Raw genomic sequence first — 20970 nt, 5'->3', positions numbered from 1 at the left:
AACAGTATGTACATGTGTGAAAATAAAGTTTCATTAAGCAAATATCAAATTTGTCTGTTGAAAAAATATACAAACAACGGTCGCTCTATTTTCCAAGACGGCCTGCACTCTGTCTACAGACTGTACGTCTACCTTTACTTTAACCACCACCCGTAACCCTACCATGTACATCTCTCTAAATAAATCTACTTTTATAAAAAAAAAAAAAAAACCAAGTTACCATATTATTTCATTTTACACAGTATATACATAAATGATTTAGTTACTATTATTATATACATGTACACAAAATAAAGAAATTATAATAGGACTCGACATGAAAGAAACTAAATACTTCCTTCCTTCTCTTTATAGTAATTATAATTTACTGAATATTTGCTGTTAGACACTATATTAAATCTTTTACATGTATTATCTCATAATATTTATATGGCTCTGTTTAAAGATGTGGAACAAAGGAAAAGTAAGGGTAAGTAACCTGTCTATTGTTAGACAGTTTATAAAGAAGAGCAGAGCTGTAATTCAAATTCTAGCAGCCTTACTCCAAAGCACATTTTCCTATCCATCATGCTATGAGAACATAAAGTGATAATACTTCAAGGATATTTCAGAAAACTTTTCAGTGAGAGAGGAAATGATTAAGCTTTGAAAAATGTTTTTCTTAAACATTATTACAACAGGAGCTATCTTAAAAACATACAAAATGAATGCTGATTCTGGTACTTACTTTAGATAATGTGTTACCATTTAATCTGTAAAATGGGGATAATTATACCTATCTAAGAAGCACTCTGGAAAATGATGTAACATTATTTTGAAAATGTGAATATCTGCATATTCTCCCATCCAACAAATCTACTCGTAAGTACTGTATATGTCCTAGAAATGCTTATATGTATGTACACATTTTCAAGGTTCATCCATGTTGTAACATGTATCAGGGCTTCATTCCTTTTTATAGCCCAGCTTTTTTAGCAATTAAATCATAAACAATATTTAATATGGCAGTTAATTCTAGGAGGTAGCAAGGGAATGGGACAGGGAAAAGCACACTGATGGGGGAAACAATGTTCTACTACTCAGAGTATAAGTGCTCATTACATTGTTTTTTAACAAATACGTTACATAAATCCTTTTTAAATACCAAATGTTGCGTTAAAAATTAATAAAAGGGGAAACATCTACCTCAGAAATTAAAGGATTAAAACAAGATAATTAACTTAAAAAAAAAAAAACAGCACCAGGTCCAGCATTTAAACAAATGCTCAATAAATGAAAATTACTCTTTTTGCTGTCCTTAACACCACCATCATCATGATCTTTCACGTGGTATCATCCTTGATTCTCATAAATACACTGACAGGTTGGCAGTTACAAATTTACAAATGTGAATTTTCATTACAAATGACTTACCCAAGGTTGCACTAAGTCAGTGCTGGAAGACAAGATTTGAACCAAGACCCCCTAACTCCCAATCCAATACTCTAATTCATTATAAATAATTTCCCAAAGTAATATTTGCATTACTTTGATTAAAAAAAACTATAAATGAAATTTCTTTCCCTAAAATGTCAACTCGTTTATTCAGTCCTGCATTATCCAGTTCTGCTTGTTTTCTATTTTTTTAACTTTTTCTTCTGTGATTTTTACCAAGTATTTCCTCCCACAGAGGATAAGACGGAGGAGGAATTAACAATGTCTCAGAAACAAACCCTGGGTCTTTGCATGTGCTCTTAATTATGTCTCACAACAGAGCTGAGACCAGAATTATTCTTCATTTTTAAAATTTCTAGATCAAACCTTAAAGAATGCACAAAAATGAAACTGCATTCCAATTCTGCTAGTTCCTATTTGTATGTCTTAACAAGGCAAGTCAAGTAATCTAGAGACTCAATTTCACTTTACTTTCTTTTAATTACAACTTAAGATGAGTAAATGAATGAGAAAAGATATCACTCTATGGAACTGCTATGAAAATTTGAGACTGAATATAAATAATAAGAACAGCAGCTAATTTTCTGAGCACTATGTACAGGACACTTTTATGCTGTGATACGTATTTGAGGAAACTAAGAAACAGTGAAGTCATAAATCTGTACTCAGTAGGAGAGCCAGGATTCAAACTCGGGTAGGATAACTTTAGCAATTACATATCATGGTTAAGTCACAGATAAAAGGTGCTCATGATAGTCTCCTTACTATATTTTCCAAAAATACCCACTCCTTACCCCATCAGAACATGTACCAACAAGTATTGTGACTTATTTAACTATTATGCCTTCTGACAAAATTAAGAAAAAGCAGTGTCTATTTCTTTCACAGCTGTATTTTCAGTGCTTAGCACAGTGCCTACGTTTCACGTAGAACATAATAAAATAAATAAATGGAGTTATTAAAATTATTACTAATAGTTCTTTTAATATAAGCAGAATAAGATGCAGCAGGTAACAAAGGAGGCTTTGGGACTACCCAAAACTCCCAACTATGCTTTGCAATATATAAACCTAAAACATAAATCAATCAGATACACTGTTTTGTCATTATCCAACTATGCAAAAGCAACATGTTTCCTTTCCTCCTTCAAAAACATTCAAAATTTTAACTAAATATTATTTAATTATTATTGCTTCAATCCATAGCATTGTAAAATATTATTTATCACATTTGAAACAAGTATGTGACAGGCAAGAAAGAATAAAAATTAACAATATCAAAAAAAGTCTGAAATTTCTTAATCTGAGGGTTTATTAACCTCCTATAACTATATGCTAAATTTTACATATATGCCTTTTTTCAGGCTGAAGGCATAAAGCTTTCATTAGACTTTTCAAACAGCCTGTTGGCCCAGAAAAGTTTTAGAATCCAGGACAGCTGTTTCAATAATAGAAAAATCTATACTATTGTTGACATTTACTCACCAGAAATATCCATGAATGCACGATCCCATAATTCACCCACTGTATAGCAGTCTGCAGAAGTAATGTTGACTGAAAGAACAATATCATCTTCAACATATTTTAGTATGAGATTATTTATCACAATATTTACATTATTTACAACTCGTCTAATCAGACTCTGTACATAACCTATAAAACAGGAAAAAAGAATTCAGTTAGACATAAGTCTATCAATAAATAATTATTCTTAAAATGTTACTGAACTTAATGTATGTAAAAGATGGGTATTATCTAGTATATGTTGTAAAGATGAAACTAACATTCAGCCTAGGTAACATTCAACTAGGCTTACCGAGGTGACATAGCTAGTAAGTAACAGATCCATCCCCCAAAAAAAGCCATTACAAAGAAGTTTTATGTAACGAAGTGCTCGCATATTAAGAGAAACCATGGGCACTATACATCTTTTCATAACATAATACTAGATTCCATTAAATGATTACCCTATACTACATGTACTTTGTCTGATTTCTGCCTATTTTATAAACATTTTCCAAAATGAAACAATATTACTATATACACTGATTATACAATATATTAGAAGAGCTTCTTCAAGGTTCTTTTTGAACCAGCTGCCATCTTCTCTTCCTACTTTAAATAGCCATAAAAATATTCAAAAGTTAGGCACAGAAGAAAACAGAAACAAGACCATCATAACAGATTCAACTATTTCCACATATGAATACATAATATTGAAACAAAGAAGGGGAGAAAGTATGACTGAGGAAGAAAACATAGAAAAAATTAAAGAGGGAAAAAGAATACAATGAAGAAGACAGAAGAAGGGTAAGGAAAGAAAGAGAACGGATGAAAGCATATTGAGAATCCATAATCTCTGAAGTTTCTCGCACACAATAAATGTATATAGAGATACATTATTGAGGAATTAAATTGAAAATATAAATAAACCTAAACATAAACAGCATTTAAAAAGACACAGGAGAAAAAGATTAAAAACTTCACTTTATTCAAATACATTTTCCACTATAAACCCTATTTAAAAGCTAATTAAAATTTTAGCTTATTTCATGAAATAACTATCTGTTGTATTCTTTAAACCAGAACTTTACTGGACAAAACAGAACCAACTTCTGTCAGCAACTGACATTGTTAACACCTACACTGACGTCTGCTGGGAGAAAGCTTACTTAAATTTATTCAACCAAAAACCAAATCCTTCATTCATTCCCAATGGATACAAATAGGAAAAAAATGTAAAATGACTATGTTCAAGTTTTTCACATACATGGTGACTATTAGCAATGTTTAGAGTGCCAATTATCATATGCTATAAAATTAACACACAAAATATCAACAAACTTAAAGTTTAAAAATATTCTTTTATGTGAGTATATGCTACAATAATGCTTAACAAATTAAGTTTCAAAAAGAAAATTTAAGTATCTAAATTTTCAAGTTTAGAATGTATATTTCCCCATGCTATTATTACTCAACACAGATGTTAAAAATAAAAATAAACTGTTTCTGTAAAGTCAAGAAGCATGACTAATATTGGTTTTCCTATTTCTGAAAAATCTGTCAGCAATAAAAAAGAACTCATAAAAACCTTGTAAGAGTTCATGAGTTTCTATTATCCTCAAAAAAATAAAAAATAAATAAATAAATAAAAAACTCAAGAGATAGAACTGGGCAAAACATATAATGCAAAGCAGTTAACAGAAACATAATAATGTAAATGTATTTTAACTAACAGAATCCTACTGGTAGATTTTTTTCATATACCTTTTAATATCTTCTCTCAGTTTCTCTTTACACAAACTGAGATGAATAAGCCAATTCACCAATGTAAAAGAATCAAATACCTAAATAGAACTACATAAAACTACATTTTCTTATTTAAAAATTCAATGCCAAAGCAAGTAACAGTGACTATCCAATGGAATAGATAATATACTCTCTCTTTAATCCCTCCTAATGACTTAGCTCTAAATTTGCCACAGAAAAGGGTCAAACAGCAGATCTAATAGCTCTCAATACTCCATATTTAGAGACTCCCGGGGAGTGTATCTTATCTGTTCAAATGAAGTAACAGTAATCCAAATCTATTCCACAAGCACTCTGGGGATAAGAACCTCTAAGATATCATATTAGATAGCTCTAGAACAACAGCCTAGTCAGCCTTTCCAGAAATTCTTATCGCTATTCAACTCTCTCCCACCCGTAAATCCCATTCCTCTCAACACATATACCCACAGGGCCAGATAAAACTGAATTTTCACTGACTTTGCTCATGTTCTTCCTTCTGTTTAAAACAGTCTGTCTATTCTCCCTTCTTGTTCAGGTCCAGTATACCCTCTGCCATATATCCTCTTTTCCAATGCCCTTCACCCTCCACATCAACATTAAAGAGAGTGTCTTTACCACTCTTCTTGGGCTTAGGTTACAACTGCCTTTTGTATATGTTTATCTATACTTACCTTCTCTGTTAAATTATGAAACCCTAGAGGACAAAGATTGTATCTTAATTATTTCTCTGATATACTTTAAGTAATGTATAGCAAATAATTTGGGTTACAAAGAGACAATATTTGCAATTGATTTACTGTAAGTTGGTCACTAGGATGCCAAGTTGCTCAAAACCAGAAATTATATGGTTGATGATTTGTCACAGTACCTAAAAACATCCTGGTCAACTTACTGGTGTAAAATTTGGGGGCTATGCAGCATCATACAGTCAACTTATGCTCAAATAGTTAGAAGAAAAGTAAATTCTTTGTAATGTTCTTGCATCTTTTGGAAGGCTGAAATTATTTCAAATTAAACTTTTTTAGAAAGTTTAGGAAAGAATTAGGATTCCTTATTGCTAATGCAGTAGTAGAAAGGTTCAAAAACACATGAATTTAAAAAACATCCATCAGATCTGGTAACTAGAGGGTAACTTGGGGCAGCTACTGCAGGAGCAAAGGAAAATAGCTGTGAGTTGAAGATACTTTTATTATTATTTAAGATAGACACAGAAGTTCTAAATAACTTAGTAAGGATAAAAAAGTAAGTGTAAGCATTGACAAGGAGGACACAAAATTGTCACTACAAGATGACTTTTTTATACAGAAAATCCAAAAGATGTAACTGAAAAATACTGAATTTATCTCTACCATTTTATCATAATGTCCCAATCATGCATATATATACATATATTCATTTTCATATTCTTTTTCATTAAATTTTGTTATAAGATATTGAGTATCGTTCCCTGTGCTATATAGAAGAAATTTTTTAATCAATTTTTATATAGAGAGGTTAATATTTGCAAATCTCAAACTCCCAAATTTATCCCTTCCCACTCCTCTCCCGCAGTAACCGTAAGACTGTTTATTATGTCTGCAAGTCTGTTTTGTAGATGAGTTCATTAGTGTCCTCTTTTTTTTTTCTTTCTCTTAGATTTCACACATGAATGATATCAAATGGTATAGTAATTACATTCTAATTTAAATGTATTGGGGCCAGAGAGGATGGTCTTTATGATAGTGGTTCTTTGAAATTTGTCAAGACTTCCTTTTGACCAAGTCTTTCCCAATGTCTATAGAAATCCAACATGTGCATCATAAAAATGTACAACTGTCTTATCTGGTGGGTGCAGAGTTCTACAAATATCTATAGAACAATCTTGTTAATTTTGATATTCAAAGATCCAGTTTGGGGATTTTATATTTTTGTTTGCTTGATCTATCACAATTCAAAGCTAGGTTGCTAGGTACATAAAAAATCGTCATAAATTTTTTTGGAGGACTGTACCTTTTATTATAATTCAGCATCTATTATGTGTGTCCATCAATGCTTTTGCCTTAGTTACATTTTGCCTAATTTTTATGCTATAAGTAGAGATTTATTTTTGGATAGTACTTGTCTACTGTGCCATTTCCCGTTCTTTCAGTTGCAATCTTTCTTACTTTTCCATTTTACCTTCATATTTTAGAAGCCACACACACAGACATAACCACTCCTTTCTTTCAGTATCCAAAAAACAGTACTTGTGCTTCCTTAGAGCTTCTCTCTGCCTTGGTTTTACACTAATTAGTAGTTCACAAAGTCTCCTATACTAAGCCATTAATTCTCTGAGGGCAAAGATAGCCTCCAATGAGCTGCTCCAGCATACTCTCATTCACACAGCAATAAAGATTTAGGGAACTAAAGGGTCTGCCACCACCAAGCAATGTTTTGAAATTCAATCTAATTAGAATGAAATAAAGGCTCTCCAGTTAACACTTTCCCTGTTATAAACAAAATATAAATGTTAGATATCTTGAAGCTTATTAACAAGATAATAGTTTGAAGCATAACCTACTTTTAAAAGGATCAGCGTATTAATGAAAAAGAACAGCTGTATGACAGAAATGGCTAGCTATCCATCAATATTTTGTGCTCCCCTTCCCAGAATACAGAACTGTTACCGAGATAATACTTCTACGCTATAATGTCCTTGCAAATAGTTTTCCTCAATGAAATTTGAGAAGAATATATTGTTCTACAAACAACTATTGGCAACACCAAAACTTTTCTTAAAAAGTATCTCTGGATCTACGCAAATGTTCAAACTCCAAAATTATGACCACAGATTCTAGAAAAAATAACTTTCCCTAGAAAATGTTGAAAACAGGAATTCATGTCTACCATAAAAGAACTTTAATATAATTTCCAGGCAGGATAATGTCACCAAAAATGAGTCCTCAAATAATTGTATGAGTTAATCTTTAAATAAAGTGATTTACTATTATCCCACTGGATTCTCAAATTATCCCTTTTTTTTTCCTTTGGCAAGATTACGTTTAGCTGCTCTGCCTCCCAGTAATTGCCCAATAAGTTCAGTGACTTCCTAAAGCAATTCCTTAACTGTGACTTATGTCAGCATAAAAGAGGATACGAGTCCTCCTATTAGGTGAGGCAGAAAAGCACATGTTAATCCAAAAGCTACCTCAAGTAGTTCACAGAGAATACAGCTCTGTTTTATGCCACTAAAAATAGGATGTTTTATGTTACATTTATGTTTTTATGTTTTATGCTTTCTGCTCCTAAAAACAGAACAATTCTCCTAATCCTGATTATCAGTGTAAATTGCAAAACAGGTTCTAAATAATCATTAAAAGTCTGCGACCTGTTTTGATTACATGCAGGTTAGCCCACAGATTTTTATCTGTGAAATCAAAAACTGACAAAAGAATTAAATTTTTCTTAAACAAGTTCTTTCCCACTAGAAAAAAATGTAGTAAGACTTAATAGTTAAACCTAAAACTGATTATTTTTTGCCAAGATATTGATTGAGAGAGTTCTATACAAAGAAGTTTTAAGAGGATATGTAGTCAGAAATTTGGAGGGGTGAAAGGGTTGTCTACTTAATAAACAAGAATAAACTATAGTTTAACTTACAGTTTAATTCACCAGGGACTTCTCCCAAGGAGTTGATAATTAAGAAAAGAATTTAGAAAGTTCTGTAACCATCACACAACTCAAAGTAGAATTAGAAATATTCAGAAGTAAAATACCTTCTTCTGGCACTTTCTCCAGCTACAGCAATTAATCTATGTATTCTAAAGCCAGAGGGATTACTGAGAACTATTAGGTAAAGTTCCTAAAAACACAAAGCATCAGCATTAACATCACTATAACACTACAGTGAAAAATGTTCAGCTTAGTGCTCACTTCAGCAATACATATACCAAAAAAAAAAATCAATTCAAAGGCAATTTAGAACCTGTACTTGAGGGAGGAGGGCTATGAAATGATATATCTAACTCTAATCTCTTACAAGTGAAGTAGATGATGCCCCAGAAGACTATCAAAAATTAACTAGGTTAAAACCAGCAGAAAGCTTCCAAATCTTTGGTGTAGAAAACAAGTATTTACCAATGTCACCTATAGCTAAAAAAAAAAAAAAAAAACTGACTGATAAATAAAATCAAAAGAGAAGTGATAGATAACTAGTAACTGTAAAAAGACAGCAATGCACTTTGGCCACAGGACTGATATGTAATGATCACTGTTTTTTTCCCTTCACTAAATACCAAGGAACTGTTGTTTGTAAGCTACTACTCTTCTAGGTAAATAAAAATTTTAGGAAATGAAAGAGAAGAGATGGTCTCTCCCAGTGTGATTGTTAGTGAATATTACAGTTTTCAGAAACTCAAGAACAATCTAGTGTCATTCCTTTGTTCATCAAGAAGCAAGAGGAACAAAGAGACTATGACTAGGAGTCAGAGGTAAGTCTTGGCTTGGAGAGGATGTAAGAAACTTAAATAACCACCAAGGGCAAAAGAGCATCAAAATTTAAATGAGCCCAGAGCCCTCAGAAATGTCTTTCAATTCGTCCTGACAATATGCAGCAAACGTACATATGGTTTAAACACTTCACGACACTAAGGAATAGTGAAAGTAGTTATTCTCCAAAGGGCTAAAACAATGATTAATAACAATCAAAATTTTCTCTTTTATCAAGTTACCTGGTGGCAAATCAGGATCTGTGGGAGCAGCCTGCTGAATTCTTCGGGGTTTTACTGATGACTTTGTATTCTCAGTAGTACTATGGTTGGTAGAATTAGAACCACAGCTTTCATGGTCATCCTGTTTTCATTTTGAAGAAAGAAAAGTAAATCAATCAATCAGCATTCAAGAATTTTTAAAAGTTTTGTTGACTGAATGCAAGTTATTGAATGTGATTAGACAAGACTCTCCTAATTTTATTTTTTTAGCTCTAAAAATCAACATAACCAAAATTTTTCATAATTAGCATTCTCAATTTCAAAAATAACTAGAAGTTTAAAACTACAAATTGTTCATTTCTTTAGGTGGTATCAAAACAAACCACTTGATAATGTCAAAAAATTCTTATATATGGCTTCAGCAAAAGACAACAATTTTATAGAAACTTTTAAACATTTTCCATCTGAGTGCAAAATAAATGGAAAAGGTCTTAATTTTTTCCTATTTGTTTATATGTTAAGACTCCTCACTATTATGTGAGTCAAAATAAGAATTCAAGCTGTCTTCTTAATCATCTTTAACCATCCTTATCTAATCTTAACCATCCTTAGAATCCTTGACATCCTATTTAACAATGTTCACTGAATTGAATATTATTCAGATTAGACACAAGGTTTAATTGGGTTTTGACATGAATAACAAAAATATCAAAAAACCATACATATTTTTGAAATGTATACAATGCAAATGAGTACTCTTTTCCTGATTTCATTCAACAAACATTTACATAATACTCTTATGTGTTAATTGCTGGATTTACAAAGCAAATTAGATACAATACTTGTCCTCAAGGATTTCATGATCTATTTAAAACATACATAACCAGTTCTACAAAAGCAATTTTCTTTCTTTGTTTTTAACTGAAAGGAACACAAAAGTCATTCTATTTGGAAGAATTAAAGAAATCAGGCCCTTAGAACTGAATGTAGGAATGTTTTAGGTTAAGATCAGCAGCTAAATAGGGGGAAAACTATAAAGAAAACAGTACAAATGCATGTAGCATATTCAAGGAATAATGATCAGTCCAAAAAAAAAAAGAAGCCACAGTATACAATGTTTAAGATGGGGGAACAATACCAGAAGCTAGAGGCATGGATTAGTTCAATAAAAATAAGGTTATGTTAAGAACTACAGAGATGTTCTCTGTCTTCATTCTAGATAACACTCAAGATTTGGTATTCATTCTAGCTGACAGTCACGATTTGGTAATTAGGAGGAGGGTGCCAATAACCTATAAAAAAGGAGATTTGGTAATTCCAGTAAAGGGACAGGAGTGGGAGAAGTAAATGAGTAGTCAGAGAATGAATAAGAAGTTAAGATGGAAAAAATAATTATAGATTGCTCTTTCAGGAAGACAAGTATTACAAGGAGGAAACAGGTGGGGTAGTAGTATGTGGTAAAAAGCACCTGACATCAGCTTATTCCTTTTGGGGGGATAAAAGCACATTCTGCTTGAAGGAGAGATACATATGAGGTGGGAGAGATCAAACATCTCTCCAACATAAAGAGGAACTGATAGTATACTGCATACCATCAATTCATTGATCAATAATAAAACTAATTCATAATACTTAAAAGAATTGTGGTAAATTTAGGTTTTCTATTTTATATATTTGAAGAAAAAATTAAAGAACAAAAATAAGGATAACCACTAATTTATCTAAAAGGGTACCAGAGGCAAATAAGAACAATGACAGGACCTCCTTTAGGAAACAAAAATTCTTACTCACTACCACACTAAGAAGACTATACAAAAATAAAGATGAATCTTTTACAATATAGCACAGCTTCAGATGCTAGTAATATATTAGCATAAGAGAAAAATTTTGTTTGAAACTTGACTATAAGCAAAAAGTTTAAATTTTGCTATAATAAACAATAAAAAAAATTTCACACAAACTTATGTTCATTTTAAGTTAATGCAAAACAAACTTCACAGCATTTCATTCCACGAAACAACTACACTATTCAATTTTTATAATGACATCTTCTGTTATTTTGGGGGATGTTACAGTTTCTAAATACTAAAAGACTACTACTGTGAATAAAACCATTCTGTAATTACTTTTAGTTCAACTTACATCCTTAAAAATGTCTGTAGTCATACACTTCTGCACAATGTTAACATTAAAAGCACACTATTAATTTTTGAAACATATGGTTGTCTCAAAAGCCCAGAAGTAAAACATATTCATTAAAGAGATGTGAAAAAGTTCCAAGTGAACTGCCAAAACTAGCATAATTATGAAAATATTTAACACTGAAACCATCTGAAATCACATACTGTATATAGATTACAGTGATGTCATAATAAACATTCCAGCCAAAATGCACTAAAACTACTGCAGTCCAATAAATCTGGCATACATGAGATGACAAACATTTTAAAGCAAAAGAAAGAACAAGTTATTTTTACTTTATTTTTTAAAAGTTATTAGCAGTCAAGAGGGGTAAAGTGTATAGACTAAATATGAGTTTTCAAAGTTTTTTTAAAAAACACAGTGAATAAAGCTTCCCTACAAACTACACATTTTTATTATTTAAAAGAAAAACAAACTAAATATTTGCTAAAACAAAAACTTTAATAAACTTGAAATTTTAGTGTGCCTTAAAAATGAGCATTAATCATGGTACCCACAGGGATACATACTATGAAACAAACACTACCAAACGTGTAAACACTTCTTTCTTAATTATAATTAGGAAATCATGGTTGCATATATTAGAAAATAATCATTTTGATAATTTCAACTTGTTTTCGTCTCAATTTCATTTTAATTGCACCAATTATAAGTGAGCTTCCATTCAAATCCTGCTGCAACTAAAGAAATAAAAATAAAGTGAAATAAGAATTATAATATTTACTATTAAAACTGGAATTACTTCCATCATTAGTTTGAGTTCATCATCTGCTTTTAACCAGTATGCATCACTTTGGACTATTACACATTTTACTTCATTGAAAGCCTCTAATTTCTAATAAAAGAAACTCTGTTCCCAAAAATACTAGCTAAAATGTTTTGAGATAATTTTTAACCCCAAACACATTACATTTATATCTTTCTTATTTAGGTTGCAATTCTTCCAAAATGTCTGGTAAGTATATTTCATGGCAAAAGAATGTTGTCTCTTGGGGACCACATAGCTATTTCTGAAAATACTGCCCTTTGCTCCTCATGAAACAAGCAAGAATGTCATTTCCTTACAAAAGTTCCTAACAGAGGGAAAATGTGGTAAACACTGTATGTAAACAGATCCATTACTTTCCTGCTTAACAGATTATGGAATCATGCTACATACTTTTCACCTCAGTCCTTACAGGGCTAGTCAATTAAAACCGGAAAACCATCTACTCCCACATTCACAATACTGTGAGAATAAGATTGAGAACAAAACTTAAAACAGGTGACTGAATCATTCTAAGTTCTTGTTTAAAAACAAAGAGGTTAAAAGTAAGGAAGATTTGAAGAAGGAGAAACTGAAAGGCAGAACTAAGAAGTGATATGCTTTATGCTCTTCAGTCCTAAGGAACCAAACTTGGCAAGCAGAGAAGGAGGACTGAGACTCACTCACCTGGCAGCTCTGGTCACCAAAATCTCTGAAACAGTGTGAGGACCTTGGCAATAAACTGCTACAAAGCTCTTAGCGACATTCACCTCTATCTCCTCCAGAAGCAAGTACAATGGCAATAGTTAGATGCAATAAAGAATTTCTAAGAGTAACCCTAAACTTCCAGGGGTCAGAGAAATAAAGTCAGCAACGCTGAGGTACACTTGGAGAACACAAGAGCAAGCCAGAGAAACCACATTTACTAGCTTTTGTGATAAAAATGGGAATCTCTGGATCACCTACCTCTACCCTGACAGCAATATCAATAAACAATTTTAGGCATTAAAAATAATGCCAAGCACACTTAAACAAAAAACAAATGTATGTTCCCAATCTCCTCACACATCAACTTAAACCCACAGAAGAGGCTGCTTCCGGCTTCTCTCCCATCAAGAGTGAGGATAAGAGGTTATGACAGCCTGGGGAAGAAGAGAGTTGACGCTCCCTTGCATCCTTTTACTTGAACCTTCCAAAAGGAAGAATAGCTAACCTGACAGGCCAAAGCTGAACATACATTAAGCTGTATTAGGCTACCTTTTAATAATCAAAGAGATCACTGTATTCACTGTAAACACCTAAGTGATGGGGCTACTCATCTATCTGAGATTCAAGTTACTGAGTAACAGAAGCAGTTTCCCAGATGATGCAATCACTAGCCATGGCTCCTCTGCCTTCTTTTCACATTCATGGCCACCTAACCCAGGATACCACCCAAGTCAGAGAACAGTCAAACTATGCCATTTAACAGCACCACGTGTTAGGAAAAAAATGGTTCCTTATTATTGTCTATGACATCCCTTTCCTTTGTCTCAGTAGGTATATATCATATTGCCAAGCTCTCCTCCCCTCTTTTCAAACCATTGGATTGAAGTGGTTAGACTCACTGCTAGATTTGGAAGATGAAATAGTCCGAAATTAAGGGAGGAAAGATCAAAACTATACAGAGATATTCTGACCTAAACCACATTCTACCATCTAATATTTAGAAAAATTCACTGAGGGAATTGGATGCATCAACAGATTAATAAAACTGTATTTTGTTTCCATATATATATATACAATATATACATATATACACACACTTCCCTCAACAAGGAATACTTGAGTGTTTTTTTTAAGTATCTGTTAGAACGTAAATAGTACAAATAGCCAGTACCCTTATCCTGGTAACATTACTTACCTACTTGAGGAACAATACTTATATGCATAAAAAAGTTAAGAGCAATTTAAATTAGCCATCAATAACAAGTGTCACAAAGAAACAAAAGTAGAATTTTTGAGCACTTATAGTGCCAGGCCTCAAGTATTTTAAGGAAATATTTTAGGGCTTAAGAGGTTCCAATGTCAAAAAGATAGAAGTAACAATGCTGGGATGAACACTCAGATATGTCTGATAGAAAAGCCCCTCCCATTACTACTAAACTTGAAAGACAGGAAAGCAGGGGAAAAGGGAATAAAGAAGAATCGCAGGGAGGGAGAGGGAAAAGACACAGAGAAAAAAGTTTTTATTTATGGCACTTCCAATGTGTCATGAGCTACTACTGACATTACATTCACATCTCTTAATTCTCTTAACAACCGTATAAAGTACACTATTCCCCATACAAGAACATCCCCATTTAAAGATGAAGACACAAAGGCATAAAGAGATTAAGTAAGTAGTTCAAAATCACACCGCTACTAAATGGCACAATCCTAATTACACTGTTCTACAGCCTCCCTATAAGAAAAGGCCAACAACAGTGTAGTACTAAGCGCCATATATTCTGAAAGAGAGATCACAGGGAGATAGAGTAGTCGGGAAAACATCACAAAGGACAGAAGGTTTGAAGACTGTGTCCTGCAGGAAAAAAAAAAAAAGGAGAGGCTGAACAAAAATAAGTAGGAAAAAAGAAAGCACTTGTCTTATTGAAAATAAAATAAGTAGTCCAATTTAGGTAAAGTAGAGCAATGAAATATTGGGCTATAAAAAGAAGCTAAAGCAAACGGTCTCTAACATGACCATCAGGTCAAGAATTGTAAGCTTTATTCTACATATCAAGCCAATGAAACCTATAAGCAGTAGATTAACAAGCTGAAGTATTTCATTTAGGAAGAAGAATCTTCCAGTTATGTGACAAAAAGTAAAAAAAGAGATACTAACAATTGAAAGGTTATTATACAAAGTTAGAAATTAAATGTTGAAGGAAGTAGCCATGAGAATTTTTTTTAAATGCTAGCACCTCAAACTCAATGTTAAAACAAAACTCAAACTCTGAAACAGATTCTGTTCCTTTCCCCTAACCCCTACTTTCAAAAAAAAAAAAAATACTGTCCTTACATCCCAATTCAGTCGATGTCACTACCGTAGTCTCAGTCTCCTAAGACTCTATTATATCTGCTCTAACTTTGCAAAATGATGCTGTAACGAGCTTTGAAAATTTCAGGAGAGAGATGCTTGACCGTGAATTGTATAGGATAGACTCTAAGCTCCAGACTACCCAAAAATAACCAATTGACTTTTTAAATCTAATTTTTAAAGTAAAATAGCAGATGCAATTTTAGATATGTGGCATCTCCAGTGAAGGCACATCACACCAATCATATTTGTCCACAAGGGAACTGAACATTTACTTGTAAAGATAAAAACAGCAATCGGAGTTAGATAAGATTTGGGCCTCATCCAAACACAAGTGATATTTTAAGTAATTAGATTTCCAATTTAAAGAAAAGATAAGGATTTATGCTTCTAAAAATATGGAAGACTAGATAACTGGAAACACTGGGGGGTGGGGGTGGGCGCTGATGCTAACAGTAAAGGAAAAGAAGGAAAATTTTACCCCAGCTCAAGATGCAAAACCTGGCAAAGGCAAGTGAGCAATAAAGAGGACTGAAACTGGTCCTTGTAAGGCAGGGAGACCATCACCAGGCCCAACACTTGGAATCAGTAACGTAATAAAACTCCCAACTCTTCAAGGAGGCTGAAGAAAGCTGCTGCCAACTGCTGTCTAAAACTTCATATGAAGCTGCACGGAAAAGGAGTCAGAAGGAAACAAACCTTGCAAATAAGAATTGAGACAAGTAACTCTATATCATCCCATATCAACACTGCAGGAGCCCTGAACTGCCAAAATAAGAACCGGTTCTAGACTAGAGATCAGAGGAAGTAACTGTACAACTACTAGACAAGAAAGGATGAGCAAAACAAGGGGCTGAGAAAGAGAAAAGATGGTGAAATAAAGACAGTGACCCTCCTATTCAAAAAAATTTTACAAATCACTATGCTTTGCCAACATAACAAAACAAATAAATGAAATTCAGTCACAATAAAATTAATCGTCTAGAACATGCTTAAAAGATTTTAAAGTAAACATATTAGGATCCTCACAGAGAAATACAAATGAATGAATATCAACATACACATATATAATACGTAAAGACAGTGGGAAGAGTGCCCCTCCTTCAGCATTATGATTTACTATAGAATTATTAAAATTTAAACAAACAAAAATGAAACAAGCAAAAAAAAGAATCCAGAAACAGATCCAGATAGATATGAGTACCTGGAACATGACATAGGTGGCATTATAAATCAATGGGAAAGAGAGACCATTTAAATACTACAGAAAGAACTGGTTAGCCATATTCCTGCCTCATACCAGACATGAAAACAAACACACAAACAAAATACACATACATACATATATTCTAATAATTTAATTTCTAATCATTAACTTTTCCTTCTATCTCTAAATTTTCCAAATTGATTCTATTTATTTAAGGACTCAAATTATTTGTGTATTACTTAAAGTATCTGGTAATTTAACACTAAATAAAAATTTACCTTTCTCAATCATCTATTTCAACATAAATATAATATATATGTATACATAATAACTTACTGTGCACTTGTAAAATATTAACTCCTCAACATATGTCTGTTGACATAGAGCTCATATACAGCTTTTTTAATTTTTAGTAACTACCGACATATAAATTCCTTTCAGAATAATCAATCTAGAAATGGCAATATATGTTCTATTATTTTGTATTTTTAATTTTAATGAAATTAAATGTCAATTTTAAAATGATCAAATACTTTAAAAGAGGGTAGACAAACTTTTTCTCTAAAGAGCCAGAAAATAAATATTTTACGTTTGTAAAGCCATACAGACTCTGTCCCAGTGACTCAATTCTGCCATTGGCCACTATAACACGAAAACAGCCACAGACAGGGATTGCAATGAATCTGTATACTGCACCTTAGGTAGTATGGTTATTTTAATAATGCTAATTTTTCCAAACCATGAACATGGTATATCTTTCCATTTATGTCATCTTCAATTTCATTCATCAATGTCTTTACAGTTTTCAGAGTAGAACACTTTTACCTCTTGGTTTTATTTCTGCATATTTTATTCTTTTTGATGTGACTGTAAATAGATTTGTTTTATTCATTTCTCTGATAATTTGCTATTAGTCTATAGAAACAAAACATATTTCTGTATATTAATTCTGTACCCTGCAATTTTACCAAATTCACTTATTAGTTCTACTAATTGTTTGCTGGAGTATTTAGGATTCTTTATATTTAGCATCTTGTCACCTGCAAACAGTGTCAGTTTTATTTTTTCCTTTCCTATTTGGATTCCTTTTACCACTTTTTCTTGTCTGATTGCTGTGGCTAGGACTTCCAATACTATATTGAATAAAAGTGGTGAGAGTGGGCACCCTTATCTTGTTCCTGACCTTTGAGGAAATACTTTCACCATTAAGAATGATGTTTCCTGGGGCTACATCATAAAAGGCCTTCATTATGTTGAGGTATGCTCCCTCTATACCCATTTTGCTGAGCACTTTTATCATACTTTTATCATTAATGGACACTGAATTCTGTCAAAAGTGTCTTCTCCTTCCATTAAGATGATCATATGATTTTTATTATATAATTTGTTAATGTGATGTATCACACTGATGGACTTGTGAATATCAAACCATCTTTGCATCCCTGGGAAAAATCCTACTTGGTCATGGTGCATGATCCTTTTAATGTATTGCTGAATTCAGCTGGCCAATATTTTGCTGGGGATTTTTGCATCTAAGTTCATCAGTGATACTGACACAAAAGTTTTTGCATGTATGGTGTCTTTCAATGCGATCTCTATCAAAATACCATAGAATTTTTCATAGAAGTAGAACAAATAATTCTAAAATTTGTATTGGCACACAAAAAATTTCGAATAGCCAAGACAATCTTGAGGCAGAAGAATATAAAATTCAGATTGAAAGACAAATTGAAAAAAAATATCTCTGACCTATGTCAGAGAGTGTGTTGCCTATGTTTTCTTCTAAGAATTTTATGGTATCAGATCTTACATCTAAGTCTTTAATTCATTTTGAGTTTATTTTTCTGTCTGATGAGAGAAAGCAGTCCAGTCTGATTTTTTTCCATGCAGCTGTCCAGTTTCCCAACACCATTTATTGAAGGAGTTGTCTTTTTCCCATTTTATATTCTTGCCTCCACTGTCATAGATTAATTGACTGTATTAGCATGGATTTATTTCTGGACTCTCTATCCTGTTCCAATGATCTATGTGTCTGTCTTTGATTACTGTATCTTTGCTGTATAGTTTGAAATAAGGGAATGTGATACTTCCAGCTTTACTCTTCTGTCTCAAGATTGTTTTGGTTATTCAAGGTCATTTCTACTGTTATCCCTTTAACTAATTTTAACAAAAGAATAAAGGTTTAATAAGAAAAAGGAAAGCAATTGTCAGTAAGAAAACAGGCTGAAGATTTTAGAGACTCAAAGGAGAAAAAAATATGACATTTCTGGAAAGAAAGAATATGTAACTGCTGCATATTATCAAAACAGAACATTCTAAACATATGCAAAACTAAAAGTTAAAAATTTGGCCAACATGATAAAGAAAATAAAACCTAAGAGTAATTTGGAAAAAAGATATATGTAAGTATGGGGGGAAATCTGGATACAGCTTCTAATCACAGATAATTCCAAAAGAAGAGAAACCCAGGGAGCATTTGGTATATAAGAAGAAAAGAATACATTTCAAGATGAGTTTTCAACAGAGTAGAATCTTCTCATTAGTACCATGAATATATCTCAGTAATACTACTGAAGCCAACTGAAGGTTTTAAAGAATTTTAAAGATTTTCAAGAACTAAAATAAAGGTTAAAAGAGTTAAACTATACACTACAATAATATTAGCAAATACAAAATTTTTAAATCCTTAAGTAGTCAGATTATAATGATTCATTTCACTTTAGGTATGAAAGGGACTTTGTAGAGCTATAGCATGAGTATGCTGCTAAAAAAGAAAAAAAAAGGGGGGGGGAGCCTCAAGAGCCATAATGTTTACTGCACCTCTGTTTAAATAAGAAACACTTATTTAGATTGTACTTGAAATCCCCTAACATATATTCTATACTTGAGTGTCCATCCATATTCACAGACACTTCAAACAATGGTTAAGAAAAGATCTAAATACCTTTAACTATTATAAGAGGCTAATATAGTCTCATCTATTAAAAAATTAAAATTTATGTATAATAAACTAATTTTTCAGAGCACATAGTTTTTCGCAGTTTAAAGTTTGTCTCATTCTAAAATAAGAAAATAAGAATGATATTTTGTTTCTTAAAGGTATATCCAGTCTCTTACTAGCTCTTCTTTGATGCATACGAAAATCCTCTGTTAATCTGAACTACTTAATTGGACCCTAAATAACACTCTTCCCTTTTTTCTTGGCATTGCACTTGCATTATAAATATTAGAAAAATTGTATTTACAGTCAACAATAATATATCCTATCTATCCTAAAAAACAAATGCCACCAGAAATTAACACAATATTATAAACCAACTATACTTCAATTTTAAAAATTTTTAATAAAATAAAAATAAATAAAGCAAATGCCATTCAGAGGCAAATAATGGTTCTACTAAATAAGATACTAAAGTTGAGAAAGAGATCTAATTTGGAGAAAACTTTATTTTTAGACAAGTTGAGGCAAACAATAAGACAAGTCAGGAGAGCTAAACAGTGCAAAGCTGGAGGTATGAGTCTAGACTTCAAGAAGAGTTCAACAACTAAGGAGTACTGATGATCATCAGTACCTCTGTATATGCAGATGCACAAAATAACCATCAACAGCAAGCAAGAGGCACTCTTTGAAATCAATCCATCTTTGGACAATGTTGGCAAATTTAATTCTTTACCAGTAAGATAGCAAATCTGAATATTATAGTATTTATAATCATCTCAAACTAGAAAACCAAAAATTAAAATTAGGACTACTAATATATCACTACAGAACTCCGAATAGTTCAATTAGATTAATATTAAAAATCACATAAAATGTAAGTAATCTAAAACTAAAATTAATAGGCAGAAATTATTATTTAGACTAGTAATGTCCAATTATAACTGACTACAGAAAACTCAGTTCAGCTATAGGCTCAGTAAAGTTTCTAAAGATAAGATATCCCAAGTTTCAAAAAGAAAATCAAGGTAATTCAAAAAGAAATCAATTTAAGAAAAAAGAAAATTAGCAGCATCTAACCATCAAGACAAAATTCAGAGAATTGTTGAATTTTATGGATTGAAAGAGAATCTATAGAGCTTGTGAACCGAACAAATAAAAAACTAATAACATGTGGCATGTTATTACTTTAACAAAGACAGAACTTATACACAGAATATATAAAGAACTCTCAAAATTCAACACTGAGAAAATAAATAAATTAGAAAATCAACATAAGAACAGACACTTCACTGGGCAAATAAGCATACAAAAAGATGCTCAAGATTATTTCCCACATGGAAAATGCCAATTAAAACCACAATGAGACATCACCATGTAGTTACCAGAATGGCTAAAATTAAAATACCAAATGCTAGTGAGGATA

At 32.1% G+C, this 20970-nt stretch overlaps 1 protein-coding gene across 6 annotated transcripts in view; it reads right to left on the bottom strand.

The window, feature by feature from the left end:
* The window catches only part of VPS13B (vacuolar protein sorting 13 homolog B), a 625623-nt gene that overhangs the window by 582213 nt on the left and 22440 nt on the right, over nt 1-20970 (bottom strand). For all 6 annotated transcript variants that reach the window (XM_072949533.1, XM_072949529.1, XM_072949532.1 and 3 more), the window contains exons 4-5: nt 9413-9533; nt 2919-3086 (exon numbers count right to left, since the gene is read on the bottom strand). In XM_072949533.1, coding sequence (XP_072805634.1) covers nt 2919-3086; nt 9413-9533 — 289 coding nt within the window. The remainder of the gene's footprint in view (nt 1-2918; nt 3087-9412; nt 9534-20970) is intronic.

The sequence above is a fragment of the Vicugna pacos genome, chromosome 25 (genome assembly GCF_048564905.1).
Source record: "Vicugna pacos chromosome 25, VicPac4, whole genome shotgun sequence".
Taxonomy (NCBI): Eukaryota; Metazoa; Chordata; class Mammalia; order Artiodactyla; family Camelidae; genus Vicugna; species Vicugna pacos.
The sequence above is the reverse complement of the archived record's forward strand: the minus strand, read 5'-3'. Positions and strand labels throughout refer to the sequence as shown.